The sequence below is a fragment of the Diachasma alloeum genome, unplaced genomic scaffold (assembly GCF_001412515.2).
Source record: "Diachasma alloeum isolate Michigan unplaced genomic scaffold, Dall2.0 Dall_scaffold_00279, whole genome shotgun sequence".
Classification (NCBI taxonomy): Eukaryota; Metazoa; Arthropoda; class Insecta; order Hymenoptera; family Braconidae; genus Diachasma; species Diachasma alloeum.
Window position 1 is genome coordinate 762,942 of NW_021680418.1, and position 18,076 is coordinate 781,017.

The following is an 18,076-nucleotide window of genomic DNA, read 5'->3' on the forward strand; positions in this document are numbered from 1 at the left end:
CAGCTATTAAATGGCCAGTGTCAACTCGGCTGAATTATAACTCAGAGGACTACACAACGATCGTCAAACACGTCGCGCCGAATCCTCGGAAATTACAATCACCGAGATGTCCACAGCGTCGCCAGTGGCCGCGGTTACGACTAATTACCTTTACCTTATCATCAGTAAATGACTTGACATCGAGTTACATTCAACGCTCAAATCGTAGTTACCAAGTTACAGACGACTCGTAATAATTTTTCGTGACACCTACGATCTACCAAAACTTATGTATGACAGAATCTAAAGTAGTGGCTGTCAATGACACCAGCCGTTTTATCCAGTACCAGACGTATTGTTCGTAATGCGACGAATAACATTGAGATTTTGGAGAAAAGTAAATGGTTCTCAGGTAAGAACCAGTGTTTAGCAGTTTAACACCACCTTCAGCCTCAAAACCTCTCACTGATTTCTGTTCTCCAGATGTTATGGTTTTAGTTATAATCATTAGATCTCCATTAATTTTGCACTTGAGTTGTCTTCATTATGGTATAAGCGCTCGTAATCTAGGATCCTTAAGTCCCTAATAGAGTAAATCCTTAGTATCTACTAATGCCGCGATTTAAAATCCGATATTCATAATTTCGAGACAATAAGGACATCGTGTTGTTCATAGATCAGTGGCTGTTTGTTCTACTCTGTTGGCGATCGGTTTGCATTGTGCCTGTTTAGTTTAGTGTCATGCTATTGCTACCACACGATGAATTACAGTAATCCATGCCGATGATGCCCTAGATATTTCGTGATTTCATTCTGATCATTTTAATGAATTATCTCGATTTCAATTGTTCCAGCGCGTCTCAAACACGCCGTTAAAATCCAAAATAGTTGCGATTAATTTCAGGTCGAGACAGCGTTTTAAGGTGCCACAATAAATTACAATAAAACATCAAATATCCGTAATACGCGGTGTGTGCGCGAGTGCAAATACGTCAAGAGTGTTTCAATTGGACTTTCTCGCGCGCCCCAAATATAGACATCGCAAAAGATAATGCCGCCCTCCAAATATCTCGTGAATGGTATTCAACAAATATTTTGGCCAAGTGTTTTCAAATATTCATAGTGCTGTGATATCATCGACTGTGTCACCAAAAGTCTCAACAAAATATTGTCTCAGCCGGTCAGTTAAACATTCTGGCGTTGGTGAGTCATCCAACTGCGTCGGGATTCATATTAATAGTATCGCGAATTATTCAGTGCTTTTCGAAAAGCAAAATGCGTGGGATGAGAGACTTCCTGGGAGCCACCAGTGGGCGTCGCGATGCCAAAGCGCCCTATTTAAAGAACCCCATCTCAGTGCTCCGGATTCAGTTGAACCGGTGAAAAGGAAGTACTTCTCATTGAATAGTATCTCGTGGGGAATACTATCGTCGAGTGATTTTAAATGTACGTAGCGATGAGTCTAATCAACTTATCAAAACCAAACTAACACTATGTTAGATATCTTACAGACTAGTTAGTCTTAGCTGAGGTACATCAATCATTATTTGATAATTAATTAAGATACTCTGGAAACCCCAATCCTCCCGATCGTTTCTAAGTCTGTTCTTTCGGTGTATTCACGCGGTATTTGTGGTGTTATTGATTATTGATCATTGCGGTGAGGACGCGACCTCGTGACGCTTTGTGATGGTGATTTTTTTGGGGAGATGTGCTCTCGTAATTTCGGATTTTTCCCATTTCTCTATTTTCAATTGCTATTCATTTGGCTCGACGACATGCAATTCGCGAATGTCCAGGAAATTAATTTCAAAAGAATTTCAGCTCGGGAAAGACGGAATTATTTCAGCAGCAAAGCGGTGGAACGATTCAAGTCGACTTGGCTCTTGGCTGAGTTTTCGAGAGGAATATCTCTGAATCCAAGCGAGACAGCAAAATTTTCGTAATGACCTTTTTTGTAGCACTCAATGTTCTCTACAAAAAATGTCCTATCGAAAATTTTGATATCTGCCGTAGATTCCGAGATATTCATTAAAAACTAACAACAGTCGAAATTGACTTGGATCGTTTTACCGCTTGGCCACTTATTTGGGACCTCCGTTATTCGATGTAACCTGAGATATTGTTTGTTTTCTTTTTGGCCCATAATTTCCGCTCGTTCTTCGTTCACCCCAGAACCCCCGTTAAGGTTTAGACATAATCCTAAACATTATTATCAACGCACATCTAACGATTCCTAACGTTAACTCTTACTCTCGGTAATTCGTCACAGCTTTCACGGAATTAACAACTACTTAAAAATTCAATATCAGGCACGACAAAGGAATTGAGATAAAAATAAAACGACAATTGAAGCTTACGGGTATCAATTCAGGGGGATAATTAATTTACATTAATTTAGCAATCTTGTTCCCATCTACCTTGGTCTATACTATTCATAGAAACCATTTATTTCAGTAATCGGATAGAAAAATAATCGCGAAAAGCTAACTGAGTCGTTGGGGGTGTTAATCATTGATTGATCGATAGATTGTCTCGCGAGATGCCAACCATCTCGATTTCCTTAGTCAATTTACCAATAAAAAAGACTCCAAAGGTTGAAAATTAAATCTGAAACGTAAACTAGGATTGTAAAATCATACCAAACTCATAAATTACTCAATCTCGCTTATTCATATCTCAAGTATTAATCCTAGCTTAACCTATTATTTTTAACTATTAATTGTGCGGTCGCCCGATCGGTCATCAGTTGTCATCCGATCTCAAAATTCTTCGCAATTGTACCGATGCCTCGTCGCAGGTCTTGATGACTTCGCCGAACAGAAAAAAAATGGAAAAAAAACCCCAATCGGTACAACTCCAGACACTTTCTTATCATAACGATATCCGTAGCCCCTAATTTATCCTAGTAATCCCAATGATATAGTCGGTCATCTTAACCTAATAGGACTCAAATGATCTGGACTTAGTGCTGTATGTGCTGGGTCTCGGGGGGAGAGCTGCCTCAAACCTCTACGATTGTATTTCCGAAGATACCATCTCTATCGTCAATTAAACCGTTGTACTTGAATTTCATCTGCTTATTGAATCTTATTCCATTCTCGATTAAATCCAGCGCCGGCAAAACCTATTCCTTAAGCCTAGGGGTGTTCAAATAGCGATTGGAGAGACAGAAGGATTTAGATTTTAATCGCCTCCCGATTGTTCTTGTTACCCTAAATCATTATCCCTATTTTTTTTTCGTTTTCCAATTTTTCTCGACATCACGTAGTTATTTAATTTACGTTAATCAGACTCATCGTGCGCTGTTATCATCTCACTACTGACGTTTACAGAATGTCTATTGTTCCACTAATGTTTCGCGACTGGTGGGAGGAGTTCGATCGTCCAGCATCGAGACTGATCGATCAGCACTTCGGTAGTGGCCTCAGTCGTGACGATTTACTAACGAGTTTCTCATCACTGGGACTCGGCAGATCGCGACCGTTATTCAGTACCCCAGGATACTACAGGCCATGGAGAACACTGGCGAGACAAAATTCCGGCGGTGCGAGCACCATTCAGTGCGACAAAGACAAATTTGAGGTGAGCATTGGGCATTTTTTTTTTCACTCTAACACTGGCCTTTTTTCAATTGCGCTGGTGATTTCAATGTTACTTTGCTTCTTTCTCCTCGCAATTTTGAATACCTGATGATCTTAACAAGCGTTACGTCAAGTGGATCGGTTCACCGATTACCCTAAGATATTATCGAGATTATCATCACAACGTTCAACTGTCGTTATATCTAATGAGTTATGCATAGATATAAGATATGTCTTAATCTATGATTATTATCGCGATAGCATCGAAAATCCTAGCTTAAAGAAGTGGAAACATTCACGGAGACTAAGGAGCTCCTACTTTTTTTTTTTTTTTTTTTTTTTTTTTTTTTTTTTTTTTTTTTTTTTTTTTTTTTTTTTTTTTTTTTTTTTTTTTTTTTTTTTTTTTTTTTTTTTTTTTTTTTTTTTTTTTTTTTTTTTTTTTTTTTTTTTTTTTTTTTTTTTTTTTTTTTTTTTTTTTTTTTTTTTTTTTTTTTTTTTTTTTTTTTTTTTTTTTTTTTTTTTTTTTTTTTTTTTTTTTTTTTTTTTTTTTTTTTTTTTTTTTTTTTTTTTTTTTTTTTTTTTTTTTTTTTTTTTTTTTTTTTTTTTTTTTTTTTTTTTTTTTTTTTTTTTTTTTTTTTTTTTTTTTTTTTTTTTTTTTTTTTTTTTTTTTTTTTTTTTTTTTTTTTTTTTTTTTTTTTTTTTTTTTTTTTTTTTTTTTTTTTTTTTTTTTTTTTTTTTTTTTTTTTTTTTTTTTTTTTTTTTTTTTTTTTTTTTTTTTTTTTTTTTTTTTTTTTTTTTTTTTTTTTTTTTTTTTTTTTTTTTTTTTTTTTTTTTTTTTTTTTTTTTTTTTTTTTTTTTTTTTTTTTTTTTTTTTTTTTTTTTTTTTTTTTTTTTTTTATGTTTCTTAATGAGTAGTGAATGATTACGCGATAATTAACCGTGATTCTTGCTCACTCGATCATGCACATTCTGATGGTCATTCGACGGCACCTCGTGGAATGCCCAATCAATCGATTATTGATTATGTTTCCTAATTAGTGTCTTATCATCAGGAAAAATTGAGTCCTGATTTTATACTGGCCAATGTCGATGGAATTTCCAAAATTTTTCAAATTCAATTTTCAATGTTTTATGGTTCAGATGTTTGAGTTGAATCTCGAGTGCTGGAAGATTTACATTTTCATGCCGTCACATCGCGGGTGACGATTCCTGTTTCTCCCGGAATTCCTCGTCGAGAGCAACTCCAGGAGAACCAGGAACCGTCGATGTTTCAGTTTTTCAGACAATCACTACTCTCCTTCGGTTAAATAATAAGGCACGATTTAAAAAAAAAACGGAGAATGCTACAGTATGGAAGATCGCAATGTTAGTTATTCACTCGTCCCTTCTAATTGTTTTTACGAATGGAAGATATCGCCCTGATAATTGATCCCCGTAAAGCAATAGCGTGAGTGGCATTCAAATAAATCTGGACAACACTCGACTTTTCGGTCCCCCAGTCGAAGCCGAGGGATTGAAAAGCCGAGAATTGCCCGAAGCCGAGCGAAACTAATCAAATTCCAATAATTCCTGAATCAACCAAATAACCAATAAAAAAAACGGGTCCTAAATGAAAAATTAGAAGAGCAACTGAAGAGGAGAGGTAAAGGATTCAAAAAGGAGATAATCTAAACAGCAAAATGACTTTAGTTACGAAAAATCTTCAACAAAATTCGTACAGAAAAGAGGAAAGACGGTGTGGAGATAAAAATCAATCACTTAAAAGCTAATAGTATACCTTGCAAATCGTAGATATAATCCCCGACCCCCGAAAGACGCGAATTAAATTTAAAAAATCCCCGAATACTCGCGATTTCCAAAAATCGCTGACAAATAATCCCTCAAAATTCCTTAGCCCTCAGTTTTGATTTTTTTATAATAAAAATCGTGTCGTGGAAGTACTGAAGTACGACTGGGCGCACTCGATAGTACTTCCACGACACGAGTTTCCCTCAGAAGGTTATTCCCTCAGAATCGGAGCACCTGGTGAGCTTTGCGCTTATTCCAGACTCTAATTAATCGTAATTTGTATTTGTATTTCACGAAAAAACAATTTGTTGATGTTTAGTCGTCTATTGGAAGGAATGATCTATTTTGTTACCTAATAAGTACGGCTTCTCGATTTAATGCGCTGCTTTTATCACTGAAAAATTTTCTTTTTGCTGTTGATTATTTATTCGTCAGGGTAACTGGATAAAACGTCTCACCAACTCAACTCCTCTACCACTCAATGACTTAAATCTATTGTATTCACCTGTAACTCAGCAGTCGATTAACTTTGAGCGCTGATCTATAACTAAGTGTCGTCGACAATACGAGAAAGATGATTTACAAGTAATTTCGATCCTCCAAATCTATCGATTATGAATTCGACGGAACAATTTAATCCCTCAGATCGATGATGACGCGAATCAAATGATTTGGCATTCGTAAACGAAAATTTTTACAATAAAAAAAAAATAATGGCTCGATCCTTCTCACGCTCTCATCGAAAGTGTTTCATTTAAAAAAAAATCGGCGGATCCCTGATCTATTTTACAATTAGTTGATGATACAGTATATTTATGATCGATACATTGTCAGATGATTCGTGAAATTGATGTCTCTAGTCTCTCATTAACGATAAAATCTCTTGCATTTCAGTGGAGCTGACCCCCCCCCTCAGACAGGGGGGCGCTGTGTCTCTCCCAAACTATTGAGTTATACCAACAATTACGAATTTTCGAATACTTTCTTCGGAATGTACAATAATTTCGAAAAGATCTCAAGTGCCTAAGGGAAAATGTAAAATCGTCAGCTTACAAAATCACAGTTGTACCTGCTATTTTTCACAATTGATAACTCTCACTATCTGTTTTTAAATCCAGTACTTTGCTATTTTTTATAAAAAAAAGTTGCTTCTCTTTTCAGGAAATTCAGTCTTCGATAAAAACCCAAAAAGATGTTTAGTGTCTCTCCCCTTTGCAAAATATTGTCAAGCCACACGGTCTGGGGCCGTGTCCAGGGGCCTGGGAGCGCCGGGCACCCCCCTGGGGCCTCGTTCTTATTTTCAACGATAAATATTCCCTCTATTAAACTTCGGCTTGTTAAATACAATATATAGAAAAATAAATGCGTTACAACCCCGACGGCCAACAAACGACGCAACCGAAGGTGTCAACAGCTCTCTCTCTCTTACTCTCTCTCTCTCTCAATCTCCCTCTCCTCTCTACACACGCATTACTGAGTGATTACCTACATGCGGAGTCAGCGAAATCAGGAGTGACAATTCGAAAAGAAAAATAATGAAAAATAATTCCCTCAATTTTCAGTTCTTAACCGATAGTAATCGCTCAGAATGCGCGAGGCCCTCATGTCCCTGTCCTTGATAAACTCGTAATTCTCAATGAAGTGACATGGAGATATGCCCTTCCTCCTTTCAGCATACACTCCGCACAAGTAAATCATCATCAGCTAGTTGTAACGATACGAAATAGATTCACACAAGTCGGTGCACGTCGTAATTACATCTTAGAGTCAATATACTACAGAGAATTATTTGGTAAATGATGCAGGCGCGTGTAATACTAGATGACCTTGATATTCCTCGATTAGTTGAACGTAACCCTGATTTTTTGAAACTCCTGTCGCAACGCCTGCCGCCCTGCGAGCGCCCTCGCAAGACCCAGGAATCTGCCGACTCTCGTGCAGATGTGAAAGATGACTAGATCGATGTAAATTATGTTTACGAAATTTCTCTTATTTGTGGAGAGTAAAAGTACTGGTGATGCAAACGCTAACCTTTTCTACTCAGTATTCAGTTTCTCTTGGTCTCCGGGTGTCTTGGGCGGTGATGTAATGACCCGATGATGATTTTTTTTTTACTCAGGTGATACTCGATGTGCAGCAATTTTCGCCGGATGAGATTCGGGTGAAGACTGTCGATGACAATGTTATCGTCGAGGCCAAGCACGAAGAGAAGAAGGATGAGCACGGGTTTATTAGCCGTCACTTTGTCAGACGTTATTTGCTGCCTGCGACGCACGACCCACTGGGAGTCACCTCGAGCCTCTCCTCCGATGGGGTGCTCACGATTACGGCGACGAGAAAGGTAATTGGTGGACACCGGTCGGGCGGCACCGACAGCGAATTGTCAAGGCCCCGCAGAGCCGAGGGCCCGGGGAAGGCGGATTAGGTGGCTCGATTGTACTGCGGTTTTTTTAATCACGGGGATTGTTATCCTCTTCTCCGTTGTGGGGGCGAGATTGGCCTTTTCATTGGGGGACGAGGCGCTGCTACATCTCGATTGGGATTTTTTGCGCTCTGGGGGACAAACAGTTTCGGTTAGAGGGGGCTCGCTTGGAGTCAGTAGAGACGTGGTGAAACGGGTTTTCGACGGAGGTTTGGGGAGGGAGTTTGACGGGTGGGGTTTAAGGGGCGACAGAATGCCGCTTGGGGAATTTTCATGTCCAAACGGAGATACGTCATTGGAATTCTAGGGAATAATTCTAGAAATCTCGAGGAAATTCAGGGCGTTTAAAAAAAATTCGAGGGAATTTAAGGATTTCCTGGAAAATTTTAAGGAATGCAGGGAGTTTCTAGCAATTTCAAGAGAATTCGGGGAATTTATAGAATTTTCGAGGGAACAAAATGAAATATATTTTTAATCTTCTCTCCAATCTCGAAAAATTAATTTCCTCATGCGACTATGTAACGGTCGTTAAACTAGATGTTGAAATATCTATCAGAAAAAATCTCGCGTTAATTTTTAAAGAATTGATCTAATTATTAACCGGAAAATTCTCTTACGTTTTACCACTTCACTACTGAAAACATTCGTTCGATTTATCGAGTTGTTTCAGTCTTACCTAGAAATAAATCCAGTTCAGTCCTGATATTGAATAATCATCAGATTAGAAATGAAAACCTAACGCCACAGCTGGTACAGTTGTTGATTGAGTACGGATTGTTCAAGCACCAAGCCACGAGGGCGCTCTAGAAACAATGAAAAAATTATCGTTGTAACAAAACCATGCGGAACAGCTCATCCTAAGGAGAATCAGACAGAAATCTCTCCAATTTTTCAGAATATCACCCCAGCGGGTACCGAGAGAATCGTCAACATCGTCAAGACTGGAACCCCAGCGGCTAAACCAGAGGAGCCTAAGCAGCACGTAATTACAACCGAGGAAGAGAAATAATTTCTTCTGAATATTCAATATTCTGTGTGGAACTCCCCCATTTGTATGACAAATATTTCTCACGTTTTTTAGACCTAAAAATGTACAAATACCCTCGACACTGAATAAAAATTGAATATTAATTAGTAATTGAAATGGAATTCTTATTGGAAGAATTTTCTCGCCTTAATAATTCCAATTAATTGTCGATTTGATCGCCTCGTCAGGTCAGGAGAGAATTTAAACTAAGTCATGAACAAAATGAATAATTATGGGAATAAATAGAAATAATTCCTTCCAAATATTCAATATTCTGTGTAGAACCCTTCCAATTTACATAAAAAAAAAATCCTCACGTTTTTTAGGTTTAAAAATTCAAAAATACCCTCAATATTTAATAAAAATTCTGCATTAATTCGTCATTGAAATAGAATTCTCACCGCAAGAATTTTCTCGCCTGAATAATTCCCTGAATTTTCACTCGCCTGAATAATTTTTCATCAGAATAAATAGAAATTATTTCTCCCAAATATTCAATATGCTGTGTGGAGCCACAATTTACGTAAAAAAAAATCGTTTTTCAGGTTTAAAAATTCAAAAATACCCTCGACGTTGAATAAAAAATTCCGCATTACTTCGTAATTGAAGAATTCTCATTCCAAAACCTTTCAACCCACCTCGTTGAGACAGAAGCAGTCATTGCAACAATTAAACCCCCAAAATGGCCAATTGAAATGAAAAAAACCCAAAAATTGAACAATTGAAATAAAAAATACTCACGGTAAACGCTCGCGCTCCGCACTGCGTCGCCGCTTCTACATTGTATCACCGTATTAATAATATACTGTCAATGTACAATATACACGTTGAATGACTAACGTTTAAAGGTGTCGAAATAATGATCTGAACGCTGCAGTGGTTTGTTTACGAATGCGAGATGCCGGCGGTGCCGGCCGCCTTATATAGGCCGCGAGTGGAGGCGCAGCACCTTCCAGAATGTTCCACCCCAGAGCCCTCAAAACAAACTGCGCACATTGTCCACAGCGCAGTAACAACATTAAATTTTATCCCCAAACTCGGCCATAAAATTTTCCCCATTTTTTTCGTCATTTTAAAATCAAAAAAGTGCTCAATCGTCATCGAAATCGCCTGTTTTTAAATAAATTGTGTAACCGGGTGGAGTATTGATTTGGACCGGCGTTGAAGAAGATTCTAGCACGTCCACCATCCCGCCCAGCCCCGGCGGATGCCTCCAACCGTCACGTACACCATATCCACTACAAACACATTTCGCCTTCGTACACTCGCTTTTCCCTGTGTTCGTGGGGCACCTCCTGCCGTCGAAATACGACGTATATAACCGACACCGGCCGGGGAATCAAAACACAAGCTGCCGGGCGAATTCTACGCAGTTACGAAATTTCGCTTTGGTAATATCGGCTCAGGGTGTGAGGGACCAACGGTTTTTCCCAGTTTATTGCGTATTTTTGCACGTCTCGCTAGTTTCAATCGTCGCAGATTGCAATGTCGAGGGCAACTATTTTAATTGATTAAGAGGAGAACTAGTATGAGTTTTTAATGTCGCTGAATGTTGCAGTGACATTTTTCATGCCTTGAAAATCGATTATATTTGTCTGAAAACGAATAATTAATGCGAATAATTGATCAATAATAACAAATAATAATTCAATGTATTATTAAATTATTTTAATTATTTATTATTAAATGAATAATGAATAATTAATAAATAATTAGTCATTGTTTATTGTTCGTTTGCCCCGCAGACGCTTAAAATTTTAAAAATAGTCCAGGACCTCCAATTTTTCAGCTACAGAGGTTTTTTTTTTATTTGTGAAAATATGTATACAATAACTACACAGCTAATTTCGCTTTATTTAATATAAAAATTTGCGCAAAATGAATTCATGCTTCCGTGAACGAATTTGTTTTCTAATTTTACGAGAAAAATGAGGAAATAATTAATTATGAATTATTATTATTATTAATTTATTGATAATGAATTGCTAATATATTAATTAATTCACGAATTAATAAATTAATTTTGGGTCTCACGTGTAACCGATAAATTCAGTAACAAAGTTGTAAACTATTTAACTCGACTCAACTCTCAGCCGAGTTTTCGAGGGATATCTCCGAATCTAAAGAAGATAATAAAATTTTTGCTGATACCTTTCTTGTAGAGCGCATTGAGGGCTACAAAAAAGGTCATGACAAAAATTTTGCCATCTCCCTTAGATTCTGAGATATTTACTGCAAACTGGCCAGTAGTCAAAAACACCTCGCCACGGAATTCTTGGCCTATATTCGCGATGTAAACAAAAACAATTAAGTGGGCACGGGAATGTTTGGGTTCTCTACACCTGTAGAACCCAAACAATTCTTGTGTTTATTATGATCAGGTGCGGCGATGTGTCAACAACCTACATTCGGATGTAAACACAACAAAGTGGGGATTTTTTTTTCATTATTATGAAGCCAATGTCAATATTTTGGATAACACTTGTTCGCTGGGTGACTGATGTCGTCAGCCGGCTTTATTATTGAGAGCAAACGTTCCCGGAACTGAAACGATTGGATCTACTTAGAATAAAATGAATAACACATTCAACTCTATTACGCAAAACTGAATATTAATGTCTTCGGCTTTTATCGCATGAATCATAGCAGTGGCAATGACCCCGTAGGATTATCTCATACAAAAACATGTGTACTAATCCCAATTCCAGATTACATACGCCTGAAATTCATTTAAGAAAAATTTATTTTGCATTTGCGCAGCGAAACGGGGAGACGACTTGATCGACTTCGCTTCCAGCCGAGTTTTCGAGGAATATCTCCGAATCTAAGGGATATATCAAAATTTTCGTAACCACCTTTTTTGTAGAGTAAATTGAGAGCTGCAAAAAAGGTTATGACAAAAATATTGCTATCTGCCTCAGATTTCGAGATATTTTGCGGAAAAGAAGGGTATCTATAATTTTATAACACTTTAGTGAGTGTTCATGGTTTTCTTACTCCCATGGGCTTGGGCCTCTGTCCTAAATGCATTAATAAAAAAAAAGAAAGTATTTATTGAAACCTCAATATCGCTTTAAATTATTTAAAGCGATACTTCGCCACTGAATTTCCTCCAGTAATGATCGAATTGTGTAATATTTTCGCTTTGATGATCGACGATAGCATCAGTAATCCCCATTTCAATTTTCGAGAGCCCCACGAGCCGATGTTTTTATTATTCCCTCGACTCTATGGAACCGGACGGTTGCCATGGGAGGCCTCTCCCTGTTTCCAGAAGGTTCCACCGCCGGGTGCAGCTAAAATCAATAGATTCTACTGCGCCTCAACTTGAAACGTTACAGGGCCATATCCCAACGGTTCCCCAAATATTAGTATTAGGTTACCCAGACCAATAGGTAGACACCGACCAAAATATAGACGATTTCGACTTTTTTTTAGTGTTACAAAAATACTATAAAAAATGTAATAGAAATTGTATCACAAATTTCCATTGTTGATGTCAAAACTAATGGAAAATACGATAATACGATAATTTTCTTATTTTTGTCATTTATTCCTTCATTGTTTCCTTTCAAATAATTACTTTCTCATAATTCATATATTTTTTCAGGTACAGAACCATCAGGTACACCATCGTTGGCGTATTTATGTGATTTATCAATTTTTGATCCCTTGACGGACCTCAAATTGTCCTCAACCGTCAATCGATTGGCTGCCCTAATCGAAGTATTGCAATGATTGATGAAATTCTTCTCAGTGCACTTGAATGCGCGAAAATACAGCATTTAGCGTCTCTCGTTATGTTGTCAATCGCCTCTAGGGGGATATCATTGTAAACAGAGCTATTAATACCTCCTGTGACATAATCATTAGCGACGTGATTGTAATGCCTATTTTTGCGTCTTATATCCATCGCGGAAAAAGGTTATTCTACAACGCGCAGATGCTGCGCTGACGCGTAGTCGAGAATTTTCTGTTGACCCAGGATTATTGATCGCCGCTATTGCTGACCCGGTAACCATTTCTAGACTGTTCCAGCCCGTTTCCAGTGGTATTATCACATTTTGCGTGGGGCGGACTCAAATATAGAAGGGTTTTAAGACCGTTGGAGGATTGAAAGGAGAATTTTCTTGATGAGAAGAAAAGAAAGCGTGAAAAACAGTTGGAAAAGTTGAGCCGAGGAAAAATCAAATTCTATGGACTTTTTTCTTCAAAATATTTCATATCGAACACTTGAATTCACGGAAAAAAAAACTTGAATCAAGTATATTATATACTCGAATCAAAAATAATAAACTTGAATCAAGTATATTTAAAAAAAATTAAAACGCAACATACTTGACTCAAGTATATTTTATACTCAATTCAAGTATATTTTTTCCGCAAATTGTCGAGGCGGCAAGATCAAACCACAAAATACGATAAATTTCACTGCACATAAATAAGAATTGCAACCTTTGACAGTTTGAGATCTCAATTTAATTTTTTTCACGAGAAAGATGAAGACTTTCTCCGCCTCGTCCCCACCACATCGAGAAAGTGTAATTTCTCGACAGAATAAATTTCGATATCATTCAAATGAGTAACTGCTGGAGAGTTTTTATGGTCAACAGCAGAATAGATGATTTATTCCACAAATGCTGTTCACTCTCGCTGTACGAGGTGACCTCATGTATGATAATGAGTTCGGCATGAACAGCTATTGTTTGGGACTCGTCCCCGAATCGTGTCGGATGTACACAAGTCGGCCAGGTGTGAGAGTAATTGCACACCTGGGCCTGGCCGAATCGCCGAAATAGGGGATCTGCACGGGGCAGAGTGGAATGCAATGGATATGCGGGCTTTCCGGTTGGAGCACAAATTTCAAGGTCCCCCTGGTCTATCTGATCAGACTCCCCCTGTTTTGTTGCGCCTTATGTCGTGGAGGCCAAGGCCAAGCAGTGGTACTACCAGTTCTGAAATTTTTGAATAGCCAGGTAGTAACTGCGCAGTAAGTTATTTTCAAGGGAGAGGATGGTAGGGCCTCCCGGAGGCTGTGGAGTCGGTAGAATACCGATGGACAACAAGGTAGTGAAAGCACGGCTGCATGCGGCTGTCGGTAAAGCCCCGAGGATTGACAGCACTTCAAATCCTAGCTCGACGAACTCAACAATCGAGAAGGTAGATTCTGTAGAATCCAGATCAGTTCAGAATCTATATGACAGACTGACAGCAACTTTTCAACAGTGATTATTGTAGCTATAAGTTTTAAAAAGTTTGCGGACTTCATTCTGTAATATGGGATAGGAAAAAAACTTGGGAAATGCATGAAACTTTGGTGGAAACAATCGAGGAGGTAGATTCTATAGAATCTAGATCAGTTCAGAATCTATATGACAGACTGACAGCACCTTCTGAACAGTTTTTCCTAGCTATAAGTTTTAAAAAGTTTGCGGACTTCATTCTGTAATATGGGATGTGGGGGAAAACTTGGGAAATGCATGAAACTGGTGGAGGTAGATTATGAGTTGGTGATTCTATAGCCTGCCCCCCTACACACGTGGATATCGGAACTTTTGAAGGGTGAATTCAGCGCGCATCAATTATCTTATGTCCGGGTTGGGGTGTAGATTGTGCAGCCGTACCCAGAGCCACTTATACTATAGCCTTTTCGGTGGCAGATGGAATGTGAATCTCGATGGCTATAGAATCATCTGTGCTTTGTAGATTCGCTAACAATTGATGAATCCAGATTATCAATTGTCCGTCTCACGTCCCATACTTACCTCTCCTAAAATTCTATAGACATGAATCTACCGTAGATTGATATTTTTTGCTTCGATTATGTGTTTTTAGGGGATTGAGGGAGTCCTTAGAAACATACTCCACTAGGAGTTGTTTGGTTTTTCACACTGAGATCCATATCAGTTGTAACTCTACATGTAGATTATAAATGAAAAAGCTGAACTCCATGATCATGATCCATATTCTTTATATTTCCTCATCATTCATTAAATATCACAGAATTGAGCTGTAATATAAACGTCGAATTCATCGTCTTCTCCGTTGAACACAATTGCTCGTGAATTTTGGCACAAGTTCACATTTGAATTAACATGACTAGCAATGAATAACAATAGAACACACTCATACTTTCACGAGAAATGACTGATTATCCTTACTATTCTATAGAGCCCTGGTCATGGCGAATCTGCGCCCTCTAATTTGTCATGAATAACAGACAGCTCCACGCCCCTGCTGTACGCCGTGTCAGCCTCTTCTTTGGAAGCGCTGAATAACACTTGATAGGTGTAAGTACCTAGGAAGGCTCCTAGAACCGGCCCTATCCAGTAAATCTGTAAACAACAGTTGAACATTTCGTCGTGTTATCAGAAAACTGCGCGTCTTATCGTAGGCAGAGAGTTGCGGAAGTGTTTACCGCGCGTAAACGGTGGGGATTATCTATGATCATGACAATTATTTATCGATTGTGCAGATTACAGCGGGAAATCACAACATTCCCTGGAAAAATGCGGTCTTATCGATTATGCGTAATGAATGTCACCGCTAATCAATGCGACTTTACATTTTTCATGAGCCAACATTAGGAATTATGTTACGCGACAATTCAATGTCTGGGAGCATTTCTTCGTGCTGTTGTGCATTCAGGTCTCGTGAGAACGAATTAGATAATTATTTGACATACCTACTCACCCATTGGTTCTCCCAAGCACCATTAAAGAATGCGGGGGCGAATGTTCTCGCTGGGTTCATACTGCACCCAGTGTATGGGCTCTGTAAACGAAACGACTTGTTCATCATTAATTCTCAGTCGTAAAACGCATTCACGCACTCATTTATCTATTTTAATTAAGGTTTTTATTCGTGTCCTGGGGACAAAGACACCAAAACTATTAAATAAGCGCCAGATAAAAATTCGAATTATGAGTTGAGAAGTGAATAATTATGTGAACAATTATAATGAACAATTATCCAGGATTTTCTCAGGAGAGAATTTACCGCAGCGAAGGAGAGGCCAGCGATCGCCATCCCAAATTTCAGAGCAACAGAATCAGTCGTGTGCGCACACCGCGGATCCCAAGTGGCACACGCCGTGCAGAGGACAATGGCTGTGCACAATATTTCGATCAAGACGGCTTGAATTGTCGTTATTCCGGGATGAACCACGGTAACGCAGAGGGGAACGCTAGAGTCTGGGAAGCCGTCGGTGAATAAGGCCTCGGGTGTGACTATCTGTAATTATTTTTAGTTATTGAGGGGTTGGAAATGTTTTTTTTTATGTGGATACGTTTATGGTTTCATTATGGGGGTCATTTGGGGAAACTGTTCTTATGTGCAGCGCATTCTAGCGGAATTCTAGAACATTGTAGGCCTTTTGAGAGGGTTTGAGAAGTTTCTTGAAATTGCGAAAAAATATAAGGAGTTGTAGAAATTTCGAGGAAATGCAAGGAGTTCCTGGAAATTTCGAGGAAATTCGAGAAATTTTAAATAAATTCGAGGGGATTCAAAAAATTTCTAGAAATTTCGAGGGAATGCAAGGAGTGTCGAGGAAATTCGAGAGAGAAGCAAACACCATAGACGTAACCACACCGAGAAAAAAATTAGTTCTGTCAGGTCAATTTACTTGCCACAAGTAAATGTATACAAATATTTGCATTTAAAATGGGCGGAATTTCTTGTAGTTAGTAAATTTACTTGGCAAAAGTAATTTTTTTTCTCACTGCACGTACAATTACACCTGTGTCAAAAATACAGCCGCCTGCGATTATTTTAAGTACCTTGAGCAGTCCATATCCAATTATTGCGCCAACGAATTGAGCTATCATGTAAACGAGTCCCGTAGCAATTGTCTTTTGCCGGATGATGATGGAGCCTATTGTGACTGCGGGGTTCAGGTGAGCGCCGCTTATGTGTCCTAGCATCTTTTCACGAGGAGAATTAAGACTAAATTAGCGGAGCGATAAAACCGTTCAAGTAGTTTTGAGTACTGCTCAGTTTTCAATGAATATCTCGGAATTTAAGGCAGATAGCAGAATTTTTGTTTCAACCTTTTTTGTAGCTCTCAATTCGCTCTACAAAAAAGGTAATTACGAAAATTTCGCTATTTCTCTTAGGTTCGGCCCTATTCCTCGAAAACTCAGGGGGGAACTGAATCATTGGCTAATGGTGTAAAAAGAATTCTTGCATTCTTGAATGAATAAAGTTTCGAATAAAACTTATGTGGCATTTTACACTGGAAGTTTTTTTTTTTACAATGGAAGTTATCTTCGAATCGCCGATTAATTTTCTGATCTTTTAACTCACCATTATGATCATATTGACAGTCAAACCAAATGTGAAGGCACTTTGCATGGGAGGCGGTGGGGCTCGCCCCAGGGTACCGACGCCTCCCATGCACCCGACGAAGAGTAAGACTCCCGTGCCCACCACTTCCCCTAGGAACATGGTCATCGTTCCCTTCTGCAGTTTCCATAATCCTTCTGAAGAGAAGATGAAAATTAAAAACAGGGCCAGGGGTCCTCGCGAGTTTCCAGGGGTCACGAAAGGTTGACCTTCAATTATGTTGACCCTCAATATGAGGGATACTCATTTACAAAGAAATTAGGTCTCAGAGGGGTGAATGGGTAATTCACGTCAATCAGTTAAAAAATTATCATGTCGAACAGTTTGCTATTCACAATGCAAATGGTATTTCTATTGATCCACAAACATCACCTCTATTGTCCATTCCGACGAATAAATCAAAGCCCGAGATCCCAGGGAGCAGAAATTCCGAGCGATCTTCGCTGAACTGCGCCCCGAAGATGATTACTAGGTGCAAACTACCGATGGGTAGGAATGATCGAAATGATAGAGACACCTTATCTCGAATGCATTGAACGCGAACGATAAACCCCTATCTTCAAACGGAATGATGCCGATTCATTAGCCATCGAGACCTCACGACTATTCCTCATGACATCAGAGTTTATCACTTGCTCGATTAATTTTGCAGTGGATCCAACATCATCAACCATTTTTCATTTTTCAACATTACGATTTCTAACCTTCAGGTTTCTAAAATCTAGAAATTTTTTTCCAAGTTTTAGAAAAAAATCGTTTAAAATTAATGATCAAAAGTGGAATTTATTTTAAAGCAAAATATACTTTAGAAGAAATATTTTCTAAAATCTAGAGAATTTTTTTATTAATTTTCGAGGGGAGATTTTCCAAGAGGGGGCTTCATGTCTGGGGGAATTATACATGGGGGTAGCGATATGGAGGGGCGTGGGGGGG

The 18,076-nt window shown here is 38.4% G+C and overlaps 2 protein-coding genes and 1 long non-coding RNA gene across 6 annotated transcripts; 1 reads left to right on the forward strand and 2 right to left on the reverse strand.

Moving 5' to 3' along the window:
• Nucleotides 1–1,325: 1,325 nt before the first annotated feature.
• Nucleotides 1,326–8,911, forward strand: LOC107038202 (protein lethal(2)essential for life). Of its 2 annotated transcripts, XM_015257145.2 has the most exons (4): nt 1,326–1,425; nt 3,315–3,564; nt 7,471–7,692; nt 8,669–8,911. In XM_015257145.2, exons 2-4 carry the CDS (start codon nt 3,316–3,318, stop codon nt 8,780–8,782), a joined length of 585 nt encoding a protein of 194 aa, XP_015112631.1. In that variant the 5' UTR covers nt 1,326–1,425; nt 3,315; the 3' UTR covers nt 8,783–8,911. The 2 variants fall into 2 exon arrangements, with proteins under 2 accessions (XP_015112631.1, XP_015112632.1); XM_015257146.2 differs by lacking the exon at nt 1,326–1,425 and having other exon boundaries at nt 3,291–3,564.
• On the reverse strand, nt 5,227–9,681 carry LOC107038204. The gene is made up of 3 exons (XR_001460887.2): nt 9,542–9,681; nt 8,450–8,576; nt 5,227–7,904 (listed from the first exon to the last, which is right to left on the reverse strand). It is a non-coding gene; the product is annotated as an uncharacterized LOC107038204 (long non-coding RNA).
• Nucleotides 9,682–14,754: 5,073 nt separating this feature from the next.
• Nucleotides 14,755–17,622, reverse strand: LOC107038270 (aquaporin). 3 transcript variants are annotated; one of them, XM_015257281.1, is made up of 6 exons: nt 17,516–17,622; nt 17,105–17,277; nt 16,579–16,722; nt 15,800–16,033; nt 15,494–15,574; nt 14,755–15,135 (listed from the first exon to the last, which is right to left on the reverse strand). In XM_015257281.1, the coding sequence occupies exons 1-6, from the start codon at nt 17,526–17,528 to the stop codon at nt 14,980–14,982; spliced, it is 801 nt and encodes a 266-aa protein (XP_015112767.1). In that variant the 5' UTR covers nt 17,529–17,622; the 3' UTR covers nt 14,755–14,979. The 3 variants fall into 3 exon arrangements, with proteins under 3 accessions (XP_015112767.1, XP_015112766.1, XP_015112768.1); XM_015257280.1 differs by having other exon boundaries at nt 17,105–17,280; XM_015257282.1 differs by having other exon boundaries at nt 15,037–15,135; nt 15,486–15,574; nt 17,105–17,280.
• Nucleotides 17,623–18,076: the final 454 nt, after the last annotated feature.